This window comes from Mustela nigripes, chromosome 6, assembly GCF_022355385.1.
Source record: "Mustela nigripes isolate SB6536 chromosome 6, MUSNIG.SB6536, whole genome shotgun sequence".
Classification (NCBI taxonomy): Eukaryota; Metazoa; Chordata; class Mammalia; order Carnivora; family Mustelidae; genus Mustela; species Mustela nigripes.
The window spans coordinates 120,864,661-120,888,101 of NC_081562.1; the positions used below are offsets into that span (position 1 = coordinate 120,864,661).

The 23,441-nt window shown below is 40.5% G+C and overlaps 1 protein-coding gene across 3 annotated transcripts in view; it reads left to right on the forward strand.

The window, feature by feature from the left end:
* MPP7 (MAGUK p55 scaffold protein 7) overlaps window positions 1–15,911 on the forward strand; it is a 286,825-nt gene extending 270,914 nt beyond the window's left edge. For all 3 annotated transcript variants that reach the window (XM_059404113.1, XM_059404112.1, XM_059404111.1), the window contains 4 exons: window positions 9,665–9,758; window positions 10,796–10,904; window positions 12,468–12,611; window positions 13,074–15,911. In XM_059404113.1, the coding sequence (XP_059260096.1) occupies window positions 9,665–9,758; window positions 10,796–10,904; window positions 12,468–12,611; window positions 13,074–13,253 (527 nt within the window). In that variant the 3' untranslated portion in view covers window positions 13,254–15,911. The remainder of the gene's footprint in view (window positions 1–9,664; window positions 9,759–10,795; window positions 10,905–12,467; window positions 12,612–13,073) is intronic.
* The last annotated feature ends 7,530 nt before the right edge of the window (window positions 15,912–23,441 follow it).

Consider the following 23,441-nt stretch of genomic DNA (forward strand, 5'->3'; position numbering starts at 1 on the left):
TATACAAATAAAATTATACAGTATGTTCCCACATTCTTTTTGCCTGGCTTATTTCACCCAGGTTGAGTTTGATATTCACTGACATGGTTTCACAGATCAATAATTCATCCTTTTTCATTGCTTGGTAGTATTCCACTGTATGGAAATAAATACTCTAATTCCTTTATGCATTCATTTACCTGCTGATGGATACTTGGGGGTTTCTCCCCATTTCTGGTTAATACAGATAAACCCATAAGCTAGATATTCTGATGAACATATGTTTTTGTTTCTTTTGGGTAAATAAGGAGTAATAGAATGGCTGGATCATATTTAATTTTTTAAGAACCTACCAAGCCATTTTTGAAATGGCTATACCATTTTCCAACCCACTAGCTCTGTGTGCAAGGTCTCATTTTTTACAGCTTTGTCGATAATTGGTATAGTCAGCCTTTCAAAATCTTCTCCGTGTGATACAGACCTATCTCAGGCATATTATGGGTTCAGTTCCCGACCACCACAATAAAATGAATCCTGCACAGTGAAGCAGCTCAAATGAATTTTGTGGCTTCCCAGTACATATAAAAATTTTTTTTAGAAAAAATGAAATTTGTGCTTATGTTGTAGTCTCTCAAGTGTGCGATAGCATTATGTCTGAGAGAACAATGTACATACCTTAATTTTAAAATACTTGATTGTTAAACAATGCTAACCATCCTCTGAGCTTTCAGGGAGTTGGCATATTTTTGCTGGGGGAGGGTCTGGAGGGGGTTGGCTGTTGACTGATCAGGGTAGTGGCTGCTGAAGGCGGGGGTGGGGGGCGATTGGCTATGGGAACTTCCTAAAATAGGACAACAGTGAGGTTTGGCACATCAGTAAACTCTTCCATTCATGAACTGTTTTTCTGTAGCAGTGCTGTTTGATAGTATTTTACCCACAGAACTTCTTCCAAAATTGGACTCAAGCCTCTCAAACATTGTACTTCTTTATCAGCTCCATTTATGGGATATTTTAAATCTTTTTTTGTCAGCAACCTTCGCAGTTACCATCTCAAGAAACCACTTTCTTTGCTCATCCATAAGAAGCATCTCCTCATCCATTAAAATTTTATCATGACATGGCAGTGATTCAGTCACATCTTCAGGCTCCACTTCTAAAATTCTAATTTTTGTGCTTGTTTCCACCACATCTGCAGTGACTTCCTCCACTTAAGTCTTGAACGCCTCCAAGTCATCCATGAGGACTGAAGTCAACTTCTTCCAAACTGTTAATGTTGATATTTTGACCTCGTCCCATGAATCCCAAATGTTCTCCGTGGCATCTAGAATGGTGAATCCTTTCCAAAGGAAAGTTTTCTTTCCATAAGTCAGTTTTCAATTTACTTCACCCGAAGCCATCAGAGGAATCACGGTCTATCACAGCCTTGCAAAAAAATGTATTTCTTAATAATAAGGATTAAAAGTCACAGTTACTCTTTGATCCGTGGGCTGCAGAATGGATGTTGTGTTAGCAGGCATGAAAGTAACATTAATCTTGTACGTCTCCATCAGCGTTCTTGGGTGACAAGGTGCACTGTCAATGAGTACTCATTTTTAAAAGGAATCTTTCTGAGCACTAGGTTTGAACAGCGGGCTTAAAATACCCAGCAGGCCATGTTGTAAGCAGATGTGCTGTCATCCTGGCTTTGTTATTCCAATTATAGAGCACAGGCAGAATGATTCTTAAAGGCACTGGGATTTTCAGAAGAGTCCATGAGCACTGGCTTCAAACTTTAAGTCATCAGCTACATTCACCCCTGACAAGCCAGACTGTCCCTTGAAGCTTGAAGCGAGGCATTGACTTCTCTCTGGCTATGAAAGTCTTCTTCCAATATGTCTATTTAATTTAAGTGAATATCTGCTTAGTGTAGCCACCTTCATTAATGATCTTCGCTAGATCTTTCTGGATAACTTGCTCCCGCTTCTACGTCAGCATTTGCTGAGTCACCGTGCACTCTTCTGTTACGGAGACAGCTTCTTTCCTTAAACCTCCTGAACCAACCTCTGCTCGCTTCCAGCTTTTCGTCTGGGCTTCCTCACCTCTCTCGGCCTTCACAGAACTGGGCCTCAAGTGAGGGTCTTGCTCTGGATCAGGCCTTCACTTAGGAGAATGTCATGGCTGCTTTCACCGTCTCTCCAGACCACTCGAGCTTTCTCCGCATCAGCAACAAGGCCCTTTCACTTTCTTGCTGTTTGTACATTCACTGGAGGAGCACTTTTAATTTATTCCAAGAATTTTTCTTTGCATTCACAACTTGACTGTGCGAGAGCTTGCAGCCAATTTCAGCTTGCCACGCGCCTTCCTTGCTAAGCTTAACCATGTCCAGCTTCTGATTCAAGGTGAGAATGTGAGACGCTTCCTTTCACTTGAACACTTAGAAGCCATGGTGGGATTCTGAATTGGCCTAATTTCAATACTGTTGTGTCTCAGGGCATGGGGAGGCCTGAGGGAAGGGGGAGAGATGGAGGAAATGGCTGGTCAGTGGAGCAGTCCGAACACACACATTTGTTGATTAAGTTCACGATCTCATGTGGGTGCAGGTCATGGCACCCCAAAACAACTATGAGAGTAACATCAAAGACCACTGATCGCAGGTCGCCGTAACAGATATAATAATGCAAAAGTTGGAAATATGGTGAGAATTACCAAAATGTGACACAGAGACACAAATGAGCAAATGCTGTTGGAAAAATGGCACTGCTAGACTTGCCACAAATCTTCGATTTGTTTTAAAAACAAAACAACGGAAGACAGTACCTGTGAGGCACCATAAGGCAAAGCACAACAAAACAAGGTGTGCCTGTATGTTGTAGAGGCGTCTCTGTTTGCATTTAACTAATGACTAATGATGTCGAGCATCATTTATGCACCTCCTTTGGTGAAGTGCTTATTCAAATATTTTGCCTATTCAAAATTGTATTGTCTGAGTTTTGAGAATTCTTTATTCTGGATATGTGTCCCTTTTATGATGAATGTGTTATTCATATATTCTTCTCAGTCTGTGGACTGCCTTTTTATTTTTTCCTTTTTCAAAGAGTGTGCATACCAGGTGGGGCAGGAGCAGAGGGAGAGAGAAGATCTTAAGCAGGCTCTGCGCCTGGCATGGGTCCTGAGATCTGACCTGAGCCAAAGTCAAGAGTCGTCTGTTTTACCAACTGAGCTACCCAGGCATCCCACCCTGTCGTTTTTTTAATAGTGTTTTTCAAAACCAAAAGCTTTTAATTTCGACAAAGTCTGTAATTTCATGTTTTGTGCTTTTGGTGCTCTAGCAATCCTTTATCTCAGGGTCACAAAGACATTCTGCTTTTTCTAGAAGTTTTATAGTTTACATTTTACATTTAGGTCTTGATCCATTTCAGGTTATTTTTTTGTGTTGTTTAGCAGACTTGCCTTGTTCCTGATCTCAAGGGAAAACAACTCCCATCTTTTACCATTAGGTATGGTGTTGAATCAGTGATGCCGTGTTATTTGTTTGAAAGCATTCTCTGCAATTCCTTGTTTGCGGAGACTTTTTGTCATGCATTGGTGTTGAAACTTTTTCTAGTGCTCTTTCTGGATACACTGAAATGATGATGTATTGCCCTTCCTTCTGTTAATATGGTGAATTCCGTTGATTTTCAAATGTTTGGCCTACCTCTTATTCAGGAAACTCTACTTGGTTGTGATCTTGTATCTTTTTATAAAATAAATTTTTTTAAAGATATTTTTTATTTATTTGACAGAGAGAGAGAGGTCACAAGTATGCAGAGAGGCAGGCAGAGAGAGAGGGGGGAAGCAGGCTCCCTGCTGAGCAGAGAGCCCTATGCGGGGCTCCATCCCAGGACCCTGGAATCATGACCTGAGCCGAAGGCAGAGGCTTTAACCCACTGAGCCACCCGGGTGCCCCTAAAAATTACACTGTCAAAATTGACTTGCTGATATTTTTGTTAAGGACTTTTGCACCTAAATTTATGATGGAGATTGGTCTGTAATGTTTTCTAATGCCTTTGTTAGATTTTGCTGTTAGGGTTATACTAATATAAAATGAATTAAGCAGCAGTTCCTCTTTATGCAAAAATACGTTGCTGTAGGATTTGTGTTATTTCATTCTTTATGGTGGGCAGACTTCATCAGCCATCCAGGCCAGGAGTCTTTTGGGGAAGGTTTGGAAAAACAGATTTATTCAGGGGCGCCTGGATGGCTCAGCCAGGCATCTGCCTTTGGCTCAGGTCATGATCTGGGGATCAAACCCCACATCAGGCTATCCAATGAGCAGGAAGTTCACTTCTTTCTCTGGCCCTCCCCCTGCTTGTGTGTGCTCTCTCAAATAAATAAAATCTTTATATATTGGATTTATTTAGTAGATACAGGGCTGTTCAGATATTGTCTCCTCTTGTTTCAATTTTGATTCTTCATACTTTTCAAGAAATTTATCCATGTCATCTAAATTGGCAAATATGTTGCATAAAGTATGCATAATATCCTCTAATCCTTTTTGTTGTTGCTAGGATCTCTGGTAATAACTTCTATTTCATTATTTATATTGGTGATTTTTGTTCTCTTTTTCTTAATCACTGTAATTAGATTTTAAATTTTTGTCATTTTTCTTAATTTTTTTCTATTTTGTTAATTTCTGTTCTTATTCACTTCTCCTTGGCTTGAGTTTACTTTGATCTTTTCTTTCTAGCAATTTTTTAAAAAGATATTATTCATTTATTTGACAGAGATCATGAGTAGGCAGAGAGGCAGGCAGAGAGAGAGGGGGAAGCAGGCTCCCCGCTGAGCAGGGATCCTGATGCGGGGCTCGATCCCAGGACCCTGGGATCATGACCTGAGCCGGAGGCAGAGGTTTAACCCACTGAGCCACTCAGGCACCCCTCTTGCAATTTTATTTTATTTTATTTTATTTTTATTTATTTATTTGACAGAGAGAGAGATCACAAATAGGCAGAGGCAGGTAGAGATGGGGGGTGGGGGAAGAAGGCTCCCTGCTGAGCAGAGAGCCTGATGCGGGGCTCTATCCCAGGACCCTGGGATCATGACCTGAGCTGAAGGCAGAGGCTTTAACCCACTGAGCCACCCAGGCGCCCCACAATTTTTAAGATTAACTTTCAGTCACTTATTTTAGGTCTTCTTTTCTAATAGAAGTACGTAAAGGCAAAGTTTCCTGCTATGCACTATCTTTCTCTATCCCTTAACTTTAATAGATTGTATTTTCCTTGTCGTGTACTTCCCAGTATTTGCTTACTTTTATTGTTCCATTTTTGATTCATAATTATTTGGAAGTGTGTTATTTAATATTTGAGGTTTTCCTAGATATCTTATTATGGATTTTTCATTATTTTTTGGTTAGAGAATTTACTCCTTATGATTTGGATTCTTTTACATTGACTAGGACTTTTTACAGGCCAGCATATGGTCGACCTTTTGACAAATGCATCATCTATGCTTGAAAATCACGTGTTTTCTGCAGCTACTGGATGCAGTGTTAGGTATTAAATAGACCCCTGAAGGTTGGTGGTGTTTAGATCCTGTGTCTTACTGATATTTTGTCTAGTTCCATCAGTTATCAAGAGGCAGTAAAATGTATTCTGATGGTGAACATGTCCATTTCTCCATTTAACTTAAGCCCATTTTTGCCTCATGTACTTTAAAGTTTTGTTACTCTGTGTGTACAAATTTATCATTGTTTTAAGTGTCTATTATTATGAAACATTCTTCTTTATCTCTGATCATACTTTTTCTTGAAGTCTCTTTTGTCTGATACTGAAGTAGCCACTTTAGCTGCCTTATCCTTACTGTTTTTTTTTTTTTTAAGATTTTATTTATTTGACAGAGCGATCACAAGTAGGCAGAGAGGCACGTAGAGAGAGAGGGGGAAGCAGGCTTCCTGCCGAGCAGAGAGCCCAATGCGGAGCTCGATCCCAGGACCCTGAGACCATGACCTGAGCTGAAGGCACATTCCTTTTTTTTTTTTTTTTTTAATAAGATTTATTTGTTTATTTGACAGATAGAGACAGAGAGGTCACAAGTAGGCAGAGAGGCAGGCAGAGAGAGAGAGAGAGGGAGAAGCAGGCTCCCCGCCAAGGAGAGAGCCCGATGCGGGGCTCGATTCCAGGACCCCAGGATCATGACCTGGGCCGAAGGCAGAGGCTTAACCCACTGAGCCACCCAGGCGCCCCTGCCTTATCCTTATTATTTACGTGGTAGATACACTGTCTTCCATCTGTTCACTTTCAGCTTATTTGTGTCTTTATATTTAATGTGTCTTTCTTACAAGCTTATAGACAGCATGTAGTAGGGTCTTGCTTTTTCACCTGTTCTCTCTGCCTTTTAATTTGAGTATATAAACCAGTTAACATTTATTGAATTGTGGAAATGATTAAATTTAAGCTACTATTATGTTTTCATTTATCCTGGGTTTTGGGGGCGGGTTTGCTTTTTATTTTTTTCTCCTTTTTTTTTCATTATTTGAATGTTTATTAATGTTCCATTTCAATTTACCTATTGGTGCTCTGCTTATACGTCTTTGCATTATTTGTTCCTGGGTGCTCTAGGGACTACAATATGCTTAATGTCTAACCAGTCACAGTCTAGAGTTAACTTCATGCCATTTCACATAATATATAGAAACCTTTCAATCATATGAGTCTTTTTCCCTAATCCTTTTTGTGCTAGTTGACAAGGTTATGTTTGCATACACTGAAAACTCTACTAGATATTACAATTTCTAAATCAGTTTATATATATATATGTTTATTATATGTTATATATAACATATATCATATATAGACATATCAATGTCTAATATATAATATATATAACATGTCTGTATAATTTTATATACACAATATGTCTATTAGATATATATATACACATATACATATATGCATCTATATATACAGTATGTTTATATTATATATATATATACACACATATATATATGGAATGTAAGAGGGAAAAAAATAGAGTTCTGTTTCTACTCAACTATTCTTTTTCTTCTTTCTTCATTCCTTGAAGATATAAACTTCCTTCTTAACATTTCCTTTTAGCCTAAAACCTTCCTTGAATATTCTCTTAGAACAGATATGCTGATGAATTCTCTTAGTCTCTCTCCTTCTGAAAAGATGTTTTGCCTTTTTCTCCTGAACAATATTTTAGGTGAAGTTCTTATCTTTCAGTACTTTAAGTGTAGATATTATTTCACTGAGTCCTTGTTTTTATGATTTATAATAAATCTGTAGTCACAGAAATCATTATTCCTTATATGCACTGTACTGATTTTTACTAGATGCTTTCAAGACTTTTTTCTTTATCTTTGGCTGTTAGTACTCTGGTTTTGTTGCTGTCTAGCATGGTTTTTCTCTGAATTTATCTATTTGAGATTTGTTGAGCTTCTGAAATATGTGAAATGTACGTCTTTCACCAAATTTTAGCAGTTTGGGGCCATTATTTCTTGAAAGACTTTTTTTTTTTTTGCCTCAATATCTTTTTTGTCTTCTCTGGCATCCAGATTACTCACTACACAGATCCCTCGGGTTCCATTTATATCTTTTCAATCTTTTTTTTTCCTTTGTTGCTCGGATTTTATAATTTCCATTGATCTACCTTCAAGTTCCTTAGCTTTTTTCTTTGTCCTCCCCATTCTAGCAACTTACCCATCTAGTAACTTGTTTCTGTTAGATACTGTATATTTCTTTTCTAAACTTTCCATTTGCTTCTTGTTTATAGTTTCTATTTCTCTGAGAATTGATATTTTCATTCATTTCAGATGTGTTTTCCTTTACCCTATAAAACACGGTTACAAATAGTTGCCTTAAAGTCTTTGTCCAGTAGTTCTAACTTCTGGATCATTCAGAGTTGCCGTCTGCCATTTTCCCCTTGAGAATTAGTCAAAATTTGTTGACTCTTTTAAGTTGCACTGGGGGTGTTATGAATGCAACGTTTTATCAACTCTAGGTCCTGCTTACAGTGGAGCAGAAAATAAAGGATTAACTTTAAAAACAAACAAAAACCCTGAGAAGTTTCAGTGCGAACCTGGCAAGTGAAAACCTGGATATAGCCCATCCTACTGCTGATTATACTTACAACTCTGGGCCAGAGACAGCTCTCTGAGCACTCTGAAAATGAGTAAAGCAGGAGGTGTTGGAGGGGAGTCAACATTTTGGAGAAAGTTTTTGTTTTAGCAAGTAATCACCTTTTTATATTTACAACAGAAGTTCTGTCCCATTTCCTGTGAGTTGTGTTTCAATTGGAGTTCAATTCTGTTAAGTCTTTGCTACACTAGTTTGGGTCTTCCCTGTCACATGTGTCTCAGGGGTAAGTCTGATACTCGTGTGCATGGTTCAAATCTCAGCTCAGTTCTCTAAGCCTTTTCTGCATTGGTTTGGGGGTGTTCTGTGGGTCTCTTATTCACGGGTTAGGCTGAGACTTGTTCTAATCTTAGTTTGCGTTTGAAAACATTGCTGGGTCAGTTGGAGTCTGACTGGCCAAGTGCATGGCTCAGGGATTATTCTTCAGCTGGTATTGATCCCTTCCACTTTAGAATATCTCCTTCACCAGTCTTCCTGGATTACCTCCATACTCTTCAATTTGCAAGGGCTTTTTTGTTTTTTCTTGGTTCTTTTCACCAAAAAAGGGCTCCTCCTGGAAATGTAGTCACACAGAACACCATGATGCTCTGTAAATGTTCCCACACTCGGGCAAAGCTAAGAAGCAATAGAAGTTAAAACTCTGCGCCCTGCAGGTTGATTCCTCTCCACAGTCTCCATGCTTAATTTCTTTGCAAAGTTGGCTGGGCCCAGAGTTTTTAGCTATAATCTGCAGTAAAGATGGGCTACTTGCACTTCCTCAATCAGCATGGTTTGGTTATGTTTTTATAGTTAACCCTGTATTTTCTGCTCCATTATAACTTAGTAGCAGACAGCAACATTACAGCACGTCTGGAAGTTCAGGAATATTCTGAGGTGTTTATAATTTTGCAATGGAGGAATGAATAGCACATAGAGGTTTTCGAATTCAGTCAGTAAAACAAAACATTGATGACATACTCACTATGTGCTGTGTGTGAAGACAGTAAAATAATTTCAGCGTTTACCTTACAACCTCGTAGGCGTTGAACTTGCTTAGTGAATAACAATCAGTAAATATGATAATAAGCATATTATTTGCAAAAGACAGGAGTTTTCGTTCAAAGGTTAAAATACCATTTTTATTTAACATAGTAGAGTGCCTTCAAAATAATGAATAGCACAGACACACAGCTATTTAATTTTGAATCCATATTCACATCAGTGCTGTACTTTCCTATTGGTAGAAAATCGGAATGACGCTTTATTAGCTAATTTGCTCTTTTCTAAGTTTTTAAATCTGGTTTATGAGAAATACTTTTTTTTTTCTAATATTTTATATATTTGAGAGAGCATAAGCAAGCACAAGCAGGGTGAGGGGCAGAGGGAGAAGCAGGCTCTCCACTGAGCAGGGAGCCCGATGTGTGGGACTAGATCCCGGGACTCGGGATCGTGACCTGAGCTGAAGGCAGATGCTTAACCTACTGAGTCACCCAGATGCTCTGAAAAATACTTCAATACACGATTATTTCTTTTTTAGTATCTTCCTTAGGATGGCTGATGTCAACTTTCGTTAACTCTTTTTAATTAAATCGCAGACACAACCAGAGCAAGAAGAAGCCAGGAGAGCGATGGTGTGGAATATATTTTCATTTCCAAGCATTTGTTTGAGACAGATGTACAAAATAACAAGTACGTGGAAGGTTTTTGTATGACTGTTGTTTTTAAGCCTGGGCCTCTCTTACCTGGTTTTAGGCAAATGAGGGTTCCCTTCTGTTTGAAATAAATTTTAAGTTTTATAATATTTGAGACAGATGAAAAGGTGAGGATTTGGTTAGTAGGTGTTACCAGTCTTCACCTGTAATGTTTTAATAACCTAGAGCTGCTATGTTTCTGATGAGTTAAATGGGCAGGGGTTACTTTGAAGGATGAGGGAATGTTGCTTATATGTTATTGTGGCCTCTTTCCACCACACTCCTTGAATCTTAACACAGAATTTGAATAGAATTTTCTTTAAAAAAAACTAACAACGATGTACTAGATCCCTAGTGCCACCATCTCTTCTACACGCATCTCTCCCCCTCACTGGCTCTTCAGCAAATTAAAACGCTGTTAGTCGCCTTGCTTCTACCATGTCCTCCGGCCGGCTCTAACTGCTCCACCTCGGCAGGTCCCCCATTTGCTCCAGCCTGAATATTTTCGGGTATCAGGGAGCAGTGTGTGTTTTAATGCAGGATTTGGGGATTTTATTGAAACATCAAAATGCTTTTTTCCGCGTTTGGCACAGCGATTGTGTTTTTATAGCACGTAATCGGCTGCCCTGCTTCCATTAGCCACCAAGCAGCTCCTCCTGTCGCTGGAAAGCCGAGTGTGGTTATTCTGTAGCGTGCAGTGAAATTTCAGTAGTTTCTATTGTTTGGCTTATTCACTGTTTTATTGCATTGCATTAGTTCTGAAAAAGAGGTGATGGAAAACAGTACTGCTGGACTGAAGTACTTTCTTTCTGCTTAAGTGTAATACAAGCAAGTGTTACTGATTTGAAAATGTAAAATACAAGATTTTTTAAAATTGACATTCTGGAGGACTTGGCCCTACTTATTTTATTGAACACAGTAAAAAAAAAAATTACATGTTCAGCAAAAATCTTTTTATATATTTGAATTATGTCTTTCCAGTTATATCTGTAATTAATTTACGAACGGCTCTGATGCAGATCTGATTTCCTACAGGTTTATTGAATACGGTGAATATAAAAACAACTACTATGGCACAAGTATAGACTCCGTGCGGTCTGTCCTCGCTAAAAACAAAGTTTGTTTGTTGGATGTTCAGCCTCACGTAAGTGAACAATGAGCTATTCAGTGCCCTCTGGCCCGTGTGAGCTGCCACACTTCACGGGAACCTTTCAGTCGGGGGCTAAATCTGAAGGCTGCTCACTCTTGGCCTAACAGTGGCTTTCCTAGTGATGAAAGCCTTTAAATGTAATATGAGAGGTCTCTGGTGAGAGGGGGGGAAAAGACCCATAATATTAGAGAAGTAGGGGAAGCCTCAAGACCTGTTGGTAACTCTTGTTTATGTTCTGCATTTGCCAAGTACAAGGACTCTTAGGTATTTCTTCTGTGTAGTTTTTATTAAAAAAAAATACATTGTTACGTGTATCATGTATTCTTAAGTGTTAAGTACGATTATAAGTGCTTGTAATTTTTACAGTGGGCATTTTGGTTCTTGGCCCTCTTGTATTTTGATTCTCTACATATTCTACAAGTGCACACCCCCTGCATAGCATTGGGGGGCGTTTCGCAGGAACTGAGCTGAGTGAGATCGTTCCTGCAGCTGTCGGCTGAATCCTCGCCGGGAGGCCGGGAATGCTTATGAACGCTTGGGACCGAGGATGCCAGTGGGCGAAGCCATTCAATTCTTGCTGAACTACATCTGCTCCAGCAGAGACCCAACCCACAGCTTTGTCCTTGTCACCCAGGGGCCACAGTGTCTGGCTCACTGATGGGTGTACAACTTCCAAGACCCAGGATGGCCTGGAGATGCCCCTTCACTCCTCTTCAGGAAGATGAGTCTGGAGTGAAAGCGTCCCAAGGATCAGAAGGGCAGCTGACCCCTCCCTTAGGCACCGGCCATGTGTAGGATACTCCTACTTGTGCCCAGTCTCTCTGCTGGAACCCTGGGTCTAGTCGGGTCCAGCTCCCTTGGTGTGTGTCCAGCTGTCTGTCCCCAGAGCCTCACTAGCCCTCCGGACATACAGATCCTCTGGCCCCATCCCCCACACTAACCTTTCAGGGGAGTTTATGATTTGTACGCACATTCTGGGGGGAGCCCTAACACATAGGTCAAGAGGGTCCCTCAACTCCCACCCTTTTACCATTCCCCCTCAACTGGAGGTGAGTCCTCAGCAGCATAGTGTAAATAATGTAAGATATTTTGATGGGGGAATGCTGACAAGCTTCCTGGAAAGCAGAAGGCTTGTCCTTTTAGGACACTGCAAAGGATAGCATGGCATACAAGACAGAATGACAGACTCCTGTGTGAGATATGGAAGAGGCTTAGATGGGATGGTTGGAAGATTTTCCTGTGCAGACACACACTTAACTTATAGCATCTTTTGAGTATTTGATTTAAAAATCAGTTTTACGGTATTTTTAGCTGCTTCTGTTCAGTATGAATTATGATAGATTTCAAAATATTTCAAAACATCTTAAAAGGCAAGTTAACATGTTTTCAGGGGTATATAATTATGACATTTAATTGGCAACTACTGATTGAATAACCTATTGAAAGAGCTACTGGAATTAATTTTAAGGAGTTTTCTCCTTTGAAAGAAACTTTGGTTTTACTATAAAATTCACTCATGACCTTATGAAGAAATAAAACTTATTTTCTTCCTTGCAGACAGTGAAGCATTTAAGGACCCTAGAATTTAAGCCCTACGTGATATTTATAAAGCCTCCATCAATAGAGCGCTTGAGGGAGACAAGAAAAAATGCAAAGATTATTTCAAGCAGAGATGACCAAGGGGCGGCAAAGCCTTTCACAGTAAGTACAGTGAGGCTCATTAAGAAAATGTAAGTGGTGCTTGAAATTACGCATGCGGGAGCCCCACTACCTTCAGAAGACATGGTGTAGTAGATGGTGTGATCCACAACTCGATAAAAGCAGAACTGTATGTAGGTACGTACCTTTTGAGTGATTGCATGGTAATGGCTTTCTGTGCTTCTATGACTAGATCTTCCTATTCTGTTGACTGAAATATTCCTGTAATGATGAGTGAGTGATAATCCTGAAATTCACGATAGGTGGGAACTTTGCGTGAGCAGTTGAGTTATGAAGTTATGATGTCCGAAGAACCTGCAGGTCAAGAGGGTCATTTTCATTTGCGGCTGAAAGAAAAAACACAGGATAGCATTTGATAAACCAGTTATGGAAAGGTCTGCATCCATGTAAAGTGATAGAATTGCCTGGTTAACCAAAATTTTTTTTTAATATTTCCTTTTGCAGGAAGAAGACTTTCAGGAAATGATTAAATCTGCACAGATAATGGAAAATCAGTATGGTCATCTTTTTGACAAAATCATAGTAAATGATGACCTCACTGTGGCATTCAATGAGCTGAAAACAACTTTTGACAAATTAGAGACAGAGGCCCACTGGGTTCCAGTGAGCTGGTTACATTCGTAACTAAGGGAAACTCCCACGGTCAGCGTTTCGTAGAGTGCATGATGAAATCAGTTACTGTCCCGGTGGCAGGGTTTGTTAGTCTATGTCACTGCTGTAGACGTGCAGTCTTGCTTTAAAACTGAATGTTGGTTTTGTTTGTATCTTTCTCCAGCCTTACTTCAAGCACAGTATTTGAGTAGAAGATCCAGAATCAAAATTTGCATAGTACCATCTTAGAGCTTTTGAACCGTTTGGTTGTCTTTAACATACAGCTGTATCTCCAAGAGGAGGTTGGACTTTTCTGGGAGAAACAGCCAGGGAATTGATACTGGAGTTGTGCTTCGTTGGGTCTCAGATGTGGTCCCTCCATCAAGTCTGGACGCTCACAGCTGAAGGTATGACCTTCACAGCCGTGAGCAGCTCCAGGCAAACAGGACAGCTTTGCCGTTCTTCGGATGGGTCACTGGGCTCACCTGGGCTGACAGTAAGGCATCCTCTTACTATTCTAAAAGCGCAACCTTTTTCTTACATATCTACAATATAGTCAGTGTATTTAAGGAATTATGACACATTTGCCTTAGTGGCCTGCATGTCCTAGCTTGAGAAGGCCTCTTAGGACTACAGATCAGTGTCTCAAATATTTAATGAGGGAAGGTAAGACTTTTTAAAATGATTATATTTGTCACTAAAACCCTTCCTTAATGGAATTAGTCTTTGTAAGTAAGGTTGGTATTCTCTTGGGGCAAGTCATGATTACAAAGGACATTTTTATTTGTAAATCATCCGACAGGATTTCTGCAGTCACCATCCAACAAATCATAAGAATGTGATTCCTATTCCAAAAGCAGGTGTTTTTACATGTTACCAATACAGTTAAAATGTGATCAATTTTCACATGTGCAACTGATGATATATTTTAAATTGCACGAAGATGTATTTTAGAAAACTTTTTGTGTAATGTTAACTTACCTCTTCATCATCAAAATAATTCTTAACACTGGTCATCTTAATCTTACCATTTTTAAAGAATTATAAGAAAGACTCTGTATTATAAATATTAAGATGGGTTCTCATTTTTGCCTGTTGCTCCTGAACTTCAGCAAATAAATCGCATAGCTCAAGATACTAGAGAGGGCCGTAAGTTGTATAAGAGAACATGTCTGTCATTCTTGTATGCACTAAGACCCTGCCTCAAAAATCACTGCATCTGTGACTTTCAAACCGAAAATATTTTTTGTTGATTTGTAAAGAGAGTTTAGAGGTCATGTTTAAAGAAAAAATAGAATGTAGTGAAATTTTATATATTTATGAAATCTCTCAAAGGCATATTTTTTTAATTCTCAAATGGAGCTATTCATAAATTGTATGTAAAGATATCATAATTTAAAATAGTTTTATAAGTCAGGGTCAACATTCCATGTAAATATTTGACCTTTGTTCATACACAGATCGACCCACAAGTGTTATATGCGCACCACGCATTTGGTAGCGCTGTCTGCTTGGTTTCCTTCAGACATGTCAAAGTTCACGTTAGAAACAGAGACAAAAACTACTGCAATGGCCTTGATACACACGCACACTAAACAGTCAGATTAAGTGTTACCTAACATGATCCAAACAGTGAGTTCTAAGTTTATAAACCCAATAGCAAGCCATTTAGTTTTTAAAAAGAGTGGGGAAGAGGGCTGCCGTACTTAGTTATAGGGCTGCTCTAAGAAAATACAAGTCTTACACGGAGTTTGGGTAGAGTAGACTCCTCTTTGAACGTTGGCTAAAAATCTCCTGTAAATCAAAATCTCTAAAAAGAGTAATGGGAAACGTGTAATTAGTTATCTAGGCAATTGTCTGAATAATTTTGGCGTCCAAATTCTTTACTGGTAGGGTAGAGGGTAGCAGAATGGGGTAGAAACAGAGTCCTTGTGGCTGTTGGTAGCGATGGGGTGTTACTATGAAATGTAAGTGTCCAGACCGCTCTCCCTTTTCACACTAGAACTGAACAAGGGTTTTTTTGTTTGTTTTTAATGAAAATATGCCCCTTAGCAATTTGGGAAATACTAGGTACATACATGACTTTGCAAGTGATGCTTACACGGCCATTTTGATGTCTAGAAACCAAGTAAGGCAGCGCCAGGGGCTCGCTGATAATTACTGCAGAAGGCCCGAGACTTGCGTCTGCAGACAGACCCCCTCCTCCTTCAGCAAGGAGACGCACACGGTGCCCCTCACTGTACTAGCTCGGCCGGCTAACCAAGACTGTGTCAGCCACTATTTGAGAGAAGAGGAATGTTTGTTTTTAAGTCCATATATTTAAAATCCAAGATTAGAAAATTCTGTATTCCCATGATCACTACACTGGAGTCCATTAAAAAGAATAAGGTGAAATTGAAATTTTTTCCTGTTGTTTTACTTACTCATACAGACGTTCTCAATAGCTGTAAGGCTGACATTCCTGGTATTATATAATGATTGAATGTATCTGAATCATAATAATTTAAAATGGACAAACCTGTAATCTTTACAGATTTACAAAAACTGTTAGTAAAAACTTCTTGAAGATCTAGATTTCTATTATTTATTTTCTTTTTGACTGCTAAGGATTTCTAAATAAATGTAATGGAAAACCTTTGATCTTAATAAAGTACCTTCAGAGGACATGTGCACTTGCACAATGTTCTTGCACTTGGGTCTTTAGGATATTGTTTCTTATGGTCGAACAAACTCTGTTTTCTACTCTGATACCAAATGGTTTATTTGAATTTGCCATGTTTAAAATTAAACTTCATATTTGTTTCCATCAATAAGTTACTGGTCTTAACAAGGTTGTTGGACAGACGGACTTCATCAGTCCTGCTCCTACCCACACAGTGCAGCCATTTAAAGAGATGGCCTCTCTCTGCCCGAGGGTCCCACTCCCTGGATCCCTCTGGTCCAGTGGACACAGCCAGGCCTCGGGGTACCTGCTGGTCCCCAAGCTCCTGGGGGGACATCCTTCTCTGCAGCTCCTCCTCCAGGACGTGTCCATCCCCTAGTCACCATCCCTTGCCCCTCAGGCCTGTTAGTAAGTGACAGCCACCTCCAGCCTGGCCCAGACCCTGAGGGTGGTCCCTAGCTGGGCTTTCCCCATGGGACCCCAGGAGAAATAAGACTGGGGTGGACAGTCAGGGCCCATCGTTCCCCCTCAGGAACTAGAGCATTCTCCACATCCTGTTCCTGAACTCCAGTCAGGCACAACTCAGCTTTTTTATCTAGCTGTACCTGAGGACAGACGGCTTCCTGCTTAGGTACATGCGCTCAGTAGCGCTGGCCCTTCCTTCTTCAACAGTTGAGCCAATGAGCCCCAGCTCTGCTTCCACTGAAACACTGTACAGGGTAGCTCTCAGGAACCTGGGATCTGGAGCCACACTTCCTGAGTTCAAATTCTGGTTTTGCCTATTACCAGCTTTGCAGCCTTGAGACAGTCCTTTAACCTCTCTGAGCAGGAAAATGGACATAATAATTCTGCTTACCTCATGGGATGGTTGTGGGCCCAGAAGAGCTGATCCATGGAAAGTACTTGGAACAAAACCCTGGGACAGAAATATTTGGTAACTCCTGTGTTACAGTGATCATTCTCATAGCACACAATTTCAAAATCGCTCTATAAATGATCACCCGTATAAACAGTTCTCCATTAGCAAACTCACTGGAAGTCTCCTAATAATTCCTAGGAAGGTTCTATTACGTAAAAAGCATCCGTTACTTCCAAGTGATACATCAGGACCTAATTAAGTAATCCTCAATAGGGAAGTGAACAGATTTTAGCCACTGGTATGCAGTGTAACTTAAATGGATTTAAGAGAAATGTCCCTTAATTGCATTAATGCCCTTTCTTCTGTTACCACACCTCCTTCACAAATGCTCCCCTTAACGTCAAGCTCCGGGAGGGCAGGGAATGGTTTTGAAACTGCTGTGTATGCTCGTGCTCCGACCAGGGCCAACCCCCGCCGCCCCACTGTACTTCCTGACCATCAGACGTCGGTCTGGTTTCCATTCGCTATCTCATTGAATCCCCACAGCTCCCTTACCTGAAAGACACCTTCGAAGGGAGGGGCGGGGCTTCAGCACGCGGCCGAGGAGACCAAGGCTCACGAGCACTGGAATCTGGACGCGAACCGGGGTCCGCCTCCCCGCGCCCGCACCATTTTCACTGCGGCGTGCTTCCTAATGGTGTTGTCACTTGAGCCAGAGCTGGAAACCTGAGATTTGGTCTCTTGGAGAAGGTTTACCCTTCTTATGCATGCACAGTTTATGATTTTCTCAAAACTCTACTGCTTGAAGTCGGATAGACCTTGCTGTACCTAAGCCTGTAAGAACTGGTTAATCCACAGAAAGTGGCTGTTTATCAGCAGCAAATCTGCGCAGTGTGATATGCAATTCGGTTTAGGCCGCCCGAGTCCTGGACCTTAGTGGTGAATCGGGACAGTCTGCGCTTTGCGGGGATTAACCTGAGTTGGTCATGCTGCCCAGTGGCACGTGATGTCTGTTGGAGAAGCTGTGACTAAGGGTTGTTCCCCTGATTTACTTTGTCAAAGATTAAACTTCATGTGGTAAAAGATCTTTTATGCCCGTCCCTATCCTTTCTGTTGGCGCGACCCCAATTATTTGGTGATGTTTGCCAACGTGATTGCCATAATGCCAACCTTAAACCAGAATAACAAAGGCCAGTCTGTAGAATGACTGAGTAGACAAAAGAAAAGATCCTAAATCCATAATAGCATCAAATTGTTGAATCAATCCTGGGACCTCCGTCCACTACCTGCTGAATACACACTCAAGGTTCTCATGGCCTGTTGGCGGGAATATAAATTGGTGTACACACTACAGAAAACTGTATGGAGGCCACAAGAAATTAAAAACAACTGTATTATGATCCAGCAAGCCCACTTCTTCTAAGTATATACCTGAAGGAAAATGAAGTCTGGACTTCCTGGTTCATTGCAGCATTACTCATGATAGGCCAGACGAGGAAACAAGTGTCCATCAGCAGATGAATGGATAAAGAATGGAAATGCACACACACCAGTGTTGTTCAACTAGGAAAAAGAAGGAGATTCTCCGTGTTGCAACAACACTGATGGGCTCTGAGGGTCTTCTCCTAAATGGAATAAGAGAAAGGCAATAACTGTTTGGTCTCATTTACATATGGATTCTGAAAAAGGCACACTCAGGTCTATGGCCATACCACCCTGAACGCGCCCGATCTCGTCTGAAAAAGGCAAACTCAGAACGAAAAATTGTAGTTACCTGGGCCTGGAGGGTAAGGGAAATGGGGAGATGCTGGTCAAGGGTCCAAACTTCCAGTTATAAATGAGATAAATTCTGGGGATCAAGAGGCGGGGGTTGGCCCTGGTCGGAGCACGTGCGTACACAGCAGTTTCAAAAACACTCCCTGCTCCCCCGAGCTCCTGGGGGGGCATCCTTCTCTGCAGCTCCTCCTCCAAGATGTGTCCATCCCCTAGTCACCATCCCTTGCCTCTCAGGCCTGGTAGTAAGTGAGGGTAAGGGGAGCAAGCATTTGTGAAGGAAGTGTGGTAGCAGAAAAAAAGGGCATTAATGCAATTAAGGGCCATTTCTCTTAAATCCATGTAAGTTATACTGCAACAGTTATACGTTAACAACTCTCAGGTACACTATAGAGTATAGTTAAGAGTAGACTTTATCACCACATACACCAAAAAGAAGGTAATTCTATGAGGTGTTGGAAATATTAACCTTATTGTGGTAACCCTCTCACAATATATACATGTATTAAATCACATTGTACACCCTAAACTCACACCCTGAAAAAAATACAGAGGTTCTGCTGGTTTCCGTCACTGGTAGGCTGTTCACTGGGAAAGCAGCATCCATGAGGAACTCAGGCCACGCCCACTCTGCTTTCACTTACCAAAGGTGGTCTTCTCAGCGGCACGTGCCCTTGAGTGACGCAGTGATTGAACTTGAAAACACCCTAGAATGACAAAAAACATGATCATCTCAACAGATGCAGAAAAGCATTTGATACTACTACTCAAAGTCCATTCCTATTAAAAACTCTCTCTTGAATTTCTTCCTAGTGGGTTTAAAGATTTTATTTATTTATTTGACAGAGAGATCACAAGCAGGCAGAGAGGCAGGCAGAGAGAGAGGAGGAAGCAGGCTCCCCGCTGAGCAGAGAGCCTGATGCGGGCCTCGATCTCAGGACCCTGAGATCATGACCTGAGCCGAAGGCAGCGGCTTAACCCACTGAGCCACCCAGGCGCCCGCTTCCTAGTGGGTTTAGAGGGAACATACCTGAAAAGGATAAAGTCTATATGAGAACCCGCAGCTAACATCAGAGTCAACGGTGAAAAACTAAGCACTTTTCCCTAAGGTCAGGAGCAAGACAAGGATGTCTATTCTCACCACTTTTATTCAACTTAGTACAGGAAGTCTTAGCCACAGCAAAAAAAAAAAGGCATCCAAATTGGTAAGGAAGAAAGTAAAACTATTTGCAGATGATGTGATACTATACATAGAAAAACCTAAACACTCTACAAAAAAAACCTATGAGAAATAATAAATGAATTCAATAAAGATGCAGGACACAAAATACTCAGAAATCGTTTGTGTTTCTAAACACTAGTAACAAACTAACAGAGAGATTAAGACATTTCCACTGACAGTTGCACCAAAAAAGAATTAAAATATCTAGGCATAAACCTAACCAAGGAGTGAAAGACCTGTAGTTGGAAAACTATAAAACAGTGACAAAAGAAATGGAAGATAGCACAATTGGAAAGAACTAACATTGTTAAAATGTTCACACTGTCCAAAGCAAACTACAGATTCAATGCAATCCCTATCAAAAAACAACAGCATTTTTTTTTACAGAAGTAGAAAAAAATGATTTTATAGAACTAGAGAGCCCAGAAATATACTCACACTTACATGGCACATTAACCTACAACAAAAGAGGCATGAATATACAAAGGTGATAAAACAGTCTCTTCAGGGGCACGTGGGTGGCTTAGTGGTTTAAAGCCTCTGCCTTCAGCTTAGGTCGTGATCCCAGGGTCTTGGGATCAAGTCCCACATTGGGCTCTCTGCTTAGTGGGGAGACTACTTCCCTCCACCCTGCCTCTCTCTGCCCGCCTCTCTACCTACTTGTCATCTCTGTGAAAGGAATAAATAAAATCTTAAAAAAAAAAAAAAAACCAGTCTCTTCAGCCAGTGGTGCTGGGAAAACTGGACAGCTCCATGCAAAAGAACCGCTTAACAACATGCACAAAAATAAATTCAAAATGAATTAAAGACCTAAATGTGAGATAGGAAACCATACAACTAAAAGAAAACGCAGCAATTTCTTTGACCTCAGTTTTAACAGCATTTTTCTAGATTGGTCTCCTCAGGCAAAGGAAACAAAAGCAAAAATAAATTATTGGTACCACACACACACACACACACACACACAAAGTTCTGCATATCAAAAGAAACCATCAACAAAACAAAAAGGCAACCTACTAAATGGGAAAAAAAATGTTTGCAAATGATATATCTGATAAGGGGTTAATATTCAAAATACAGGGATGCCTAGGTGGCTCAGATGGTTGGGTGTCTGCCTTTGGCTCAGGCCATGATCCCAGCGTCCTGGGATCGAGTCCCACATCGGGCTCCCTGCTTAGGTAGGGGTCTGCTTCTCCCTTTGCCTGCTGTTCTTCCTGTGTGTGCTCTCTCTCTGACAAATAAATAAAGAAAATCTTCTTTAAAAATCCAAAACATATGAATAACTTCTACAACTATACACCAAAAATACAAGTAATCCAATTAAAAATGGAAAGAGGACTTACATATACATTTTTCCAAAGACATACAGATGGCCAACAGACACTTGAAAAGATGCTCAACATCACTAATCATTAAGAGAAATACCAATCAATACCACAATACCATTGTGATACCACCTTACATCTCTAAGAACGGCCAGAATCAAAAAGACAAGAAAGAACAAGTGTTGGTGGGGATGTGGGGAAAAGGAATCCTATGCAATGTTGGTGGGAATGTTAAAAAATCAGTGCAGCTGTGGTGGGAAAACAGAAAGGCGATACCTCAAAATGTAAAAATAGAAATGCCATATAGTCCAAATATTATGGTCCCAGTAATTCCACTACTGGGTATTTACTCAATGAAAATGAAAACACTAGTTTAGAAAAATATATGCACCTATGTTTATTGCAGCATTATTTACAACAGCCAAAATAGGGAGGCAACTCAAGTGTCCATCAATACATGAGTGGATAACAATATATGTGTACACACACACACACACACACACACACACACACACACACACTGGAATATTACTCAACCATAAAAAAGAATGAGATCTTGTTACCTGTGACAACACAGATGGACCTACAGGGTATTATGCTAAGTGAGATGTGTGTCAGGCAAAGACAAATACCATATGATTTCAGTTTTATGGAATCTAAAAATAAATCACAAATAATAATGAGGTAATAGATCCATAAATACATAGAACCAACAGTTGCCAGAGAGCAGGGTGGAAGGTGTGAGCAAAATGAAGGAAGCGAGATACAGGCTTCTAGTTACGGAATGAACAGGCCACGGGGATGAAAGGCACAGCATGGGAAATGTAATCCGTGGAATTATAACAGTGTTCTGTGGTAACAGATGGTAGCTATACTTGCGGTGAGCACAGCCTTACGAACCGAGTGGGTCAAATCACTGTTGAATACCTGAAACTAACCATAACCTGTAACCGTGTGTGTCACTACACTGGACTTTTTTTAATCTGAAAAAAAAAAAAAAAATTCTGGAACCTATAGAGTGGGCCAAAGCCAAGAGACTACATTTAAATTCTATTCTTCCTGGATTTCACTTTTTTCCTCCACAACATGGATGAGATTTTAACCTTAAAGTTTGGACCAAGTTGTTTTTATGTTTTTTGGATTTACAAATTTATCATGCTTGTGGGTCTACCATTTTGAACAAAGTAATACCTATTTTACTTGACTTGGGCAAAAGAAATACCAAAGATTTCATCTGTCGGGTCTTTACTCTGCCCCAGGCACATTCTTTTCTTTTTTTTTTTTTTTTAAGGTTTTATCTATTTCAGCAAGAGAGAGTGAATGTGTGCCATGAATGGGAGAAGGAGAGGGAGAGAGAGAGACTCTCCAGCAGAATCCATGCTGAGCACAGAGCCTGATGCAGGGCTCAATCCTGGGATTCTAAGATCATGAGCTGAGCCAAAACCAAGTGTCAGAACTTAGCCAACTGAGCCACCCAAGCACCCCTGCTCCAGGCACTCCAATCAGTAGTGTGTGAACATATAAAAGATCTAAACAGGAATATATTTAAATAACCATGGCTATGGGAACACCTGGGTGGCTCAGTCAATTAAGCATCTGCCTTTGGCTCAGGTCATGATCCCAAGGTCCTGAGATCAAGTTCCGCTTTGGGCTCCCTGCTCAGTGGAGAATCTGCTTCTCCCTCTCTCTCTCCCCCTCCCCCTGCTTGTGCTGTCTCTGTCTCTCTCAAATGAATAAATAACATTTTTCAAAAAAACCCTGCGGCTATAGAATATAATTACTGTAAATGTTAAAGATGAACTATCTATATAGTATAAGTAAAAGGACTGGCAACAAGCCAGGCAGATGCAAACAGAAAGCAAGGGACATAATAATATTAATAATAATAGCAATATTATTAATATTAATATCAAAATTGAGTTCAATTTATTAGTTGGGTCAAATGTCCTCCTGTAATAAACAGTGGTACAAGCCACTAAAGGAAGAGCACAGACAGAAGACATAAAGCAAAACCTTGAGAAACGTAATCAACAAAACCACATTATTTGGTTATTTTTTTTAAAGATTTTATTTTTTTCTTTGACAGAGACAGATCAGAAGTAGTCAGAGAGGAAGGCAGAGAGAGGGGGAAGCAGGCTCCCTGCCGAGCAGAGAGCCCGATGCGGGACTCGATCCCAGGACCCTGAGATCATGACCTGAGCTGAAGGCAGAGGCTTAACCCACTGAGCCACCCAGGCGCCCTATTTGGTTATTTTTGAAACACTTCTCTTAGACTGTGGAGAAAAATGGTTGTAGAAAGTCCACATGTCTTAATTTCTCTGGCGGATCTCACAGCCATGAAAAGAATGCTTTATCCTGCAAACTGACGTTGCACTTCTAC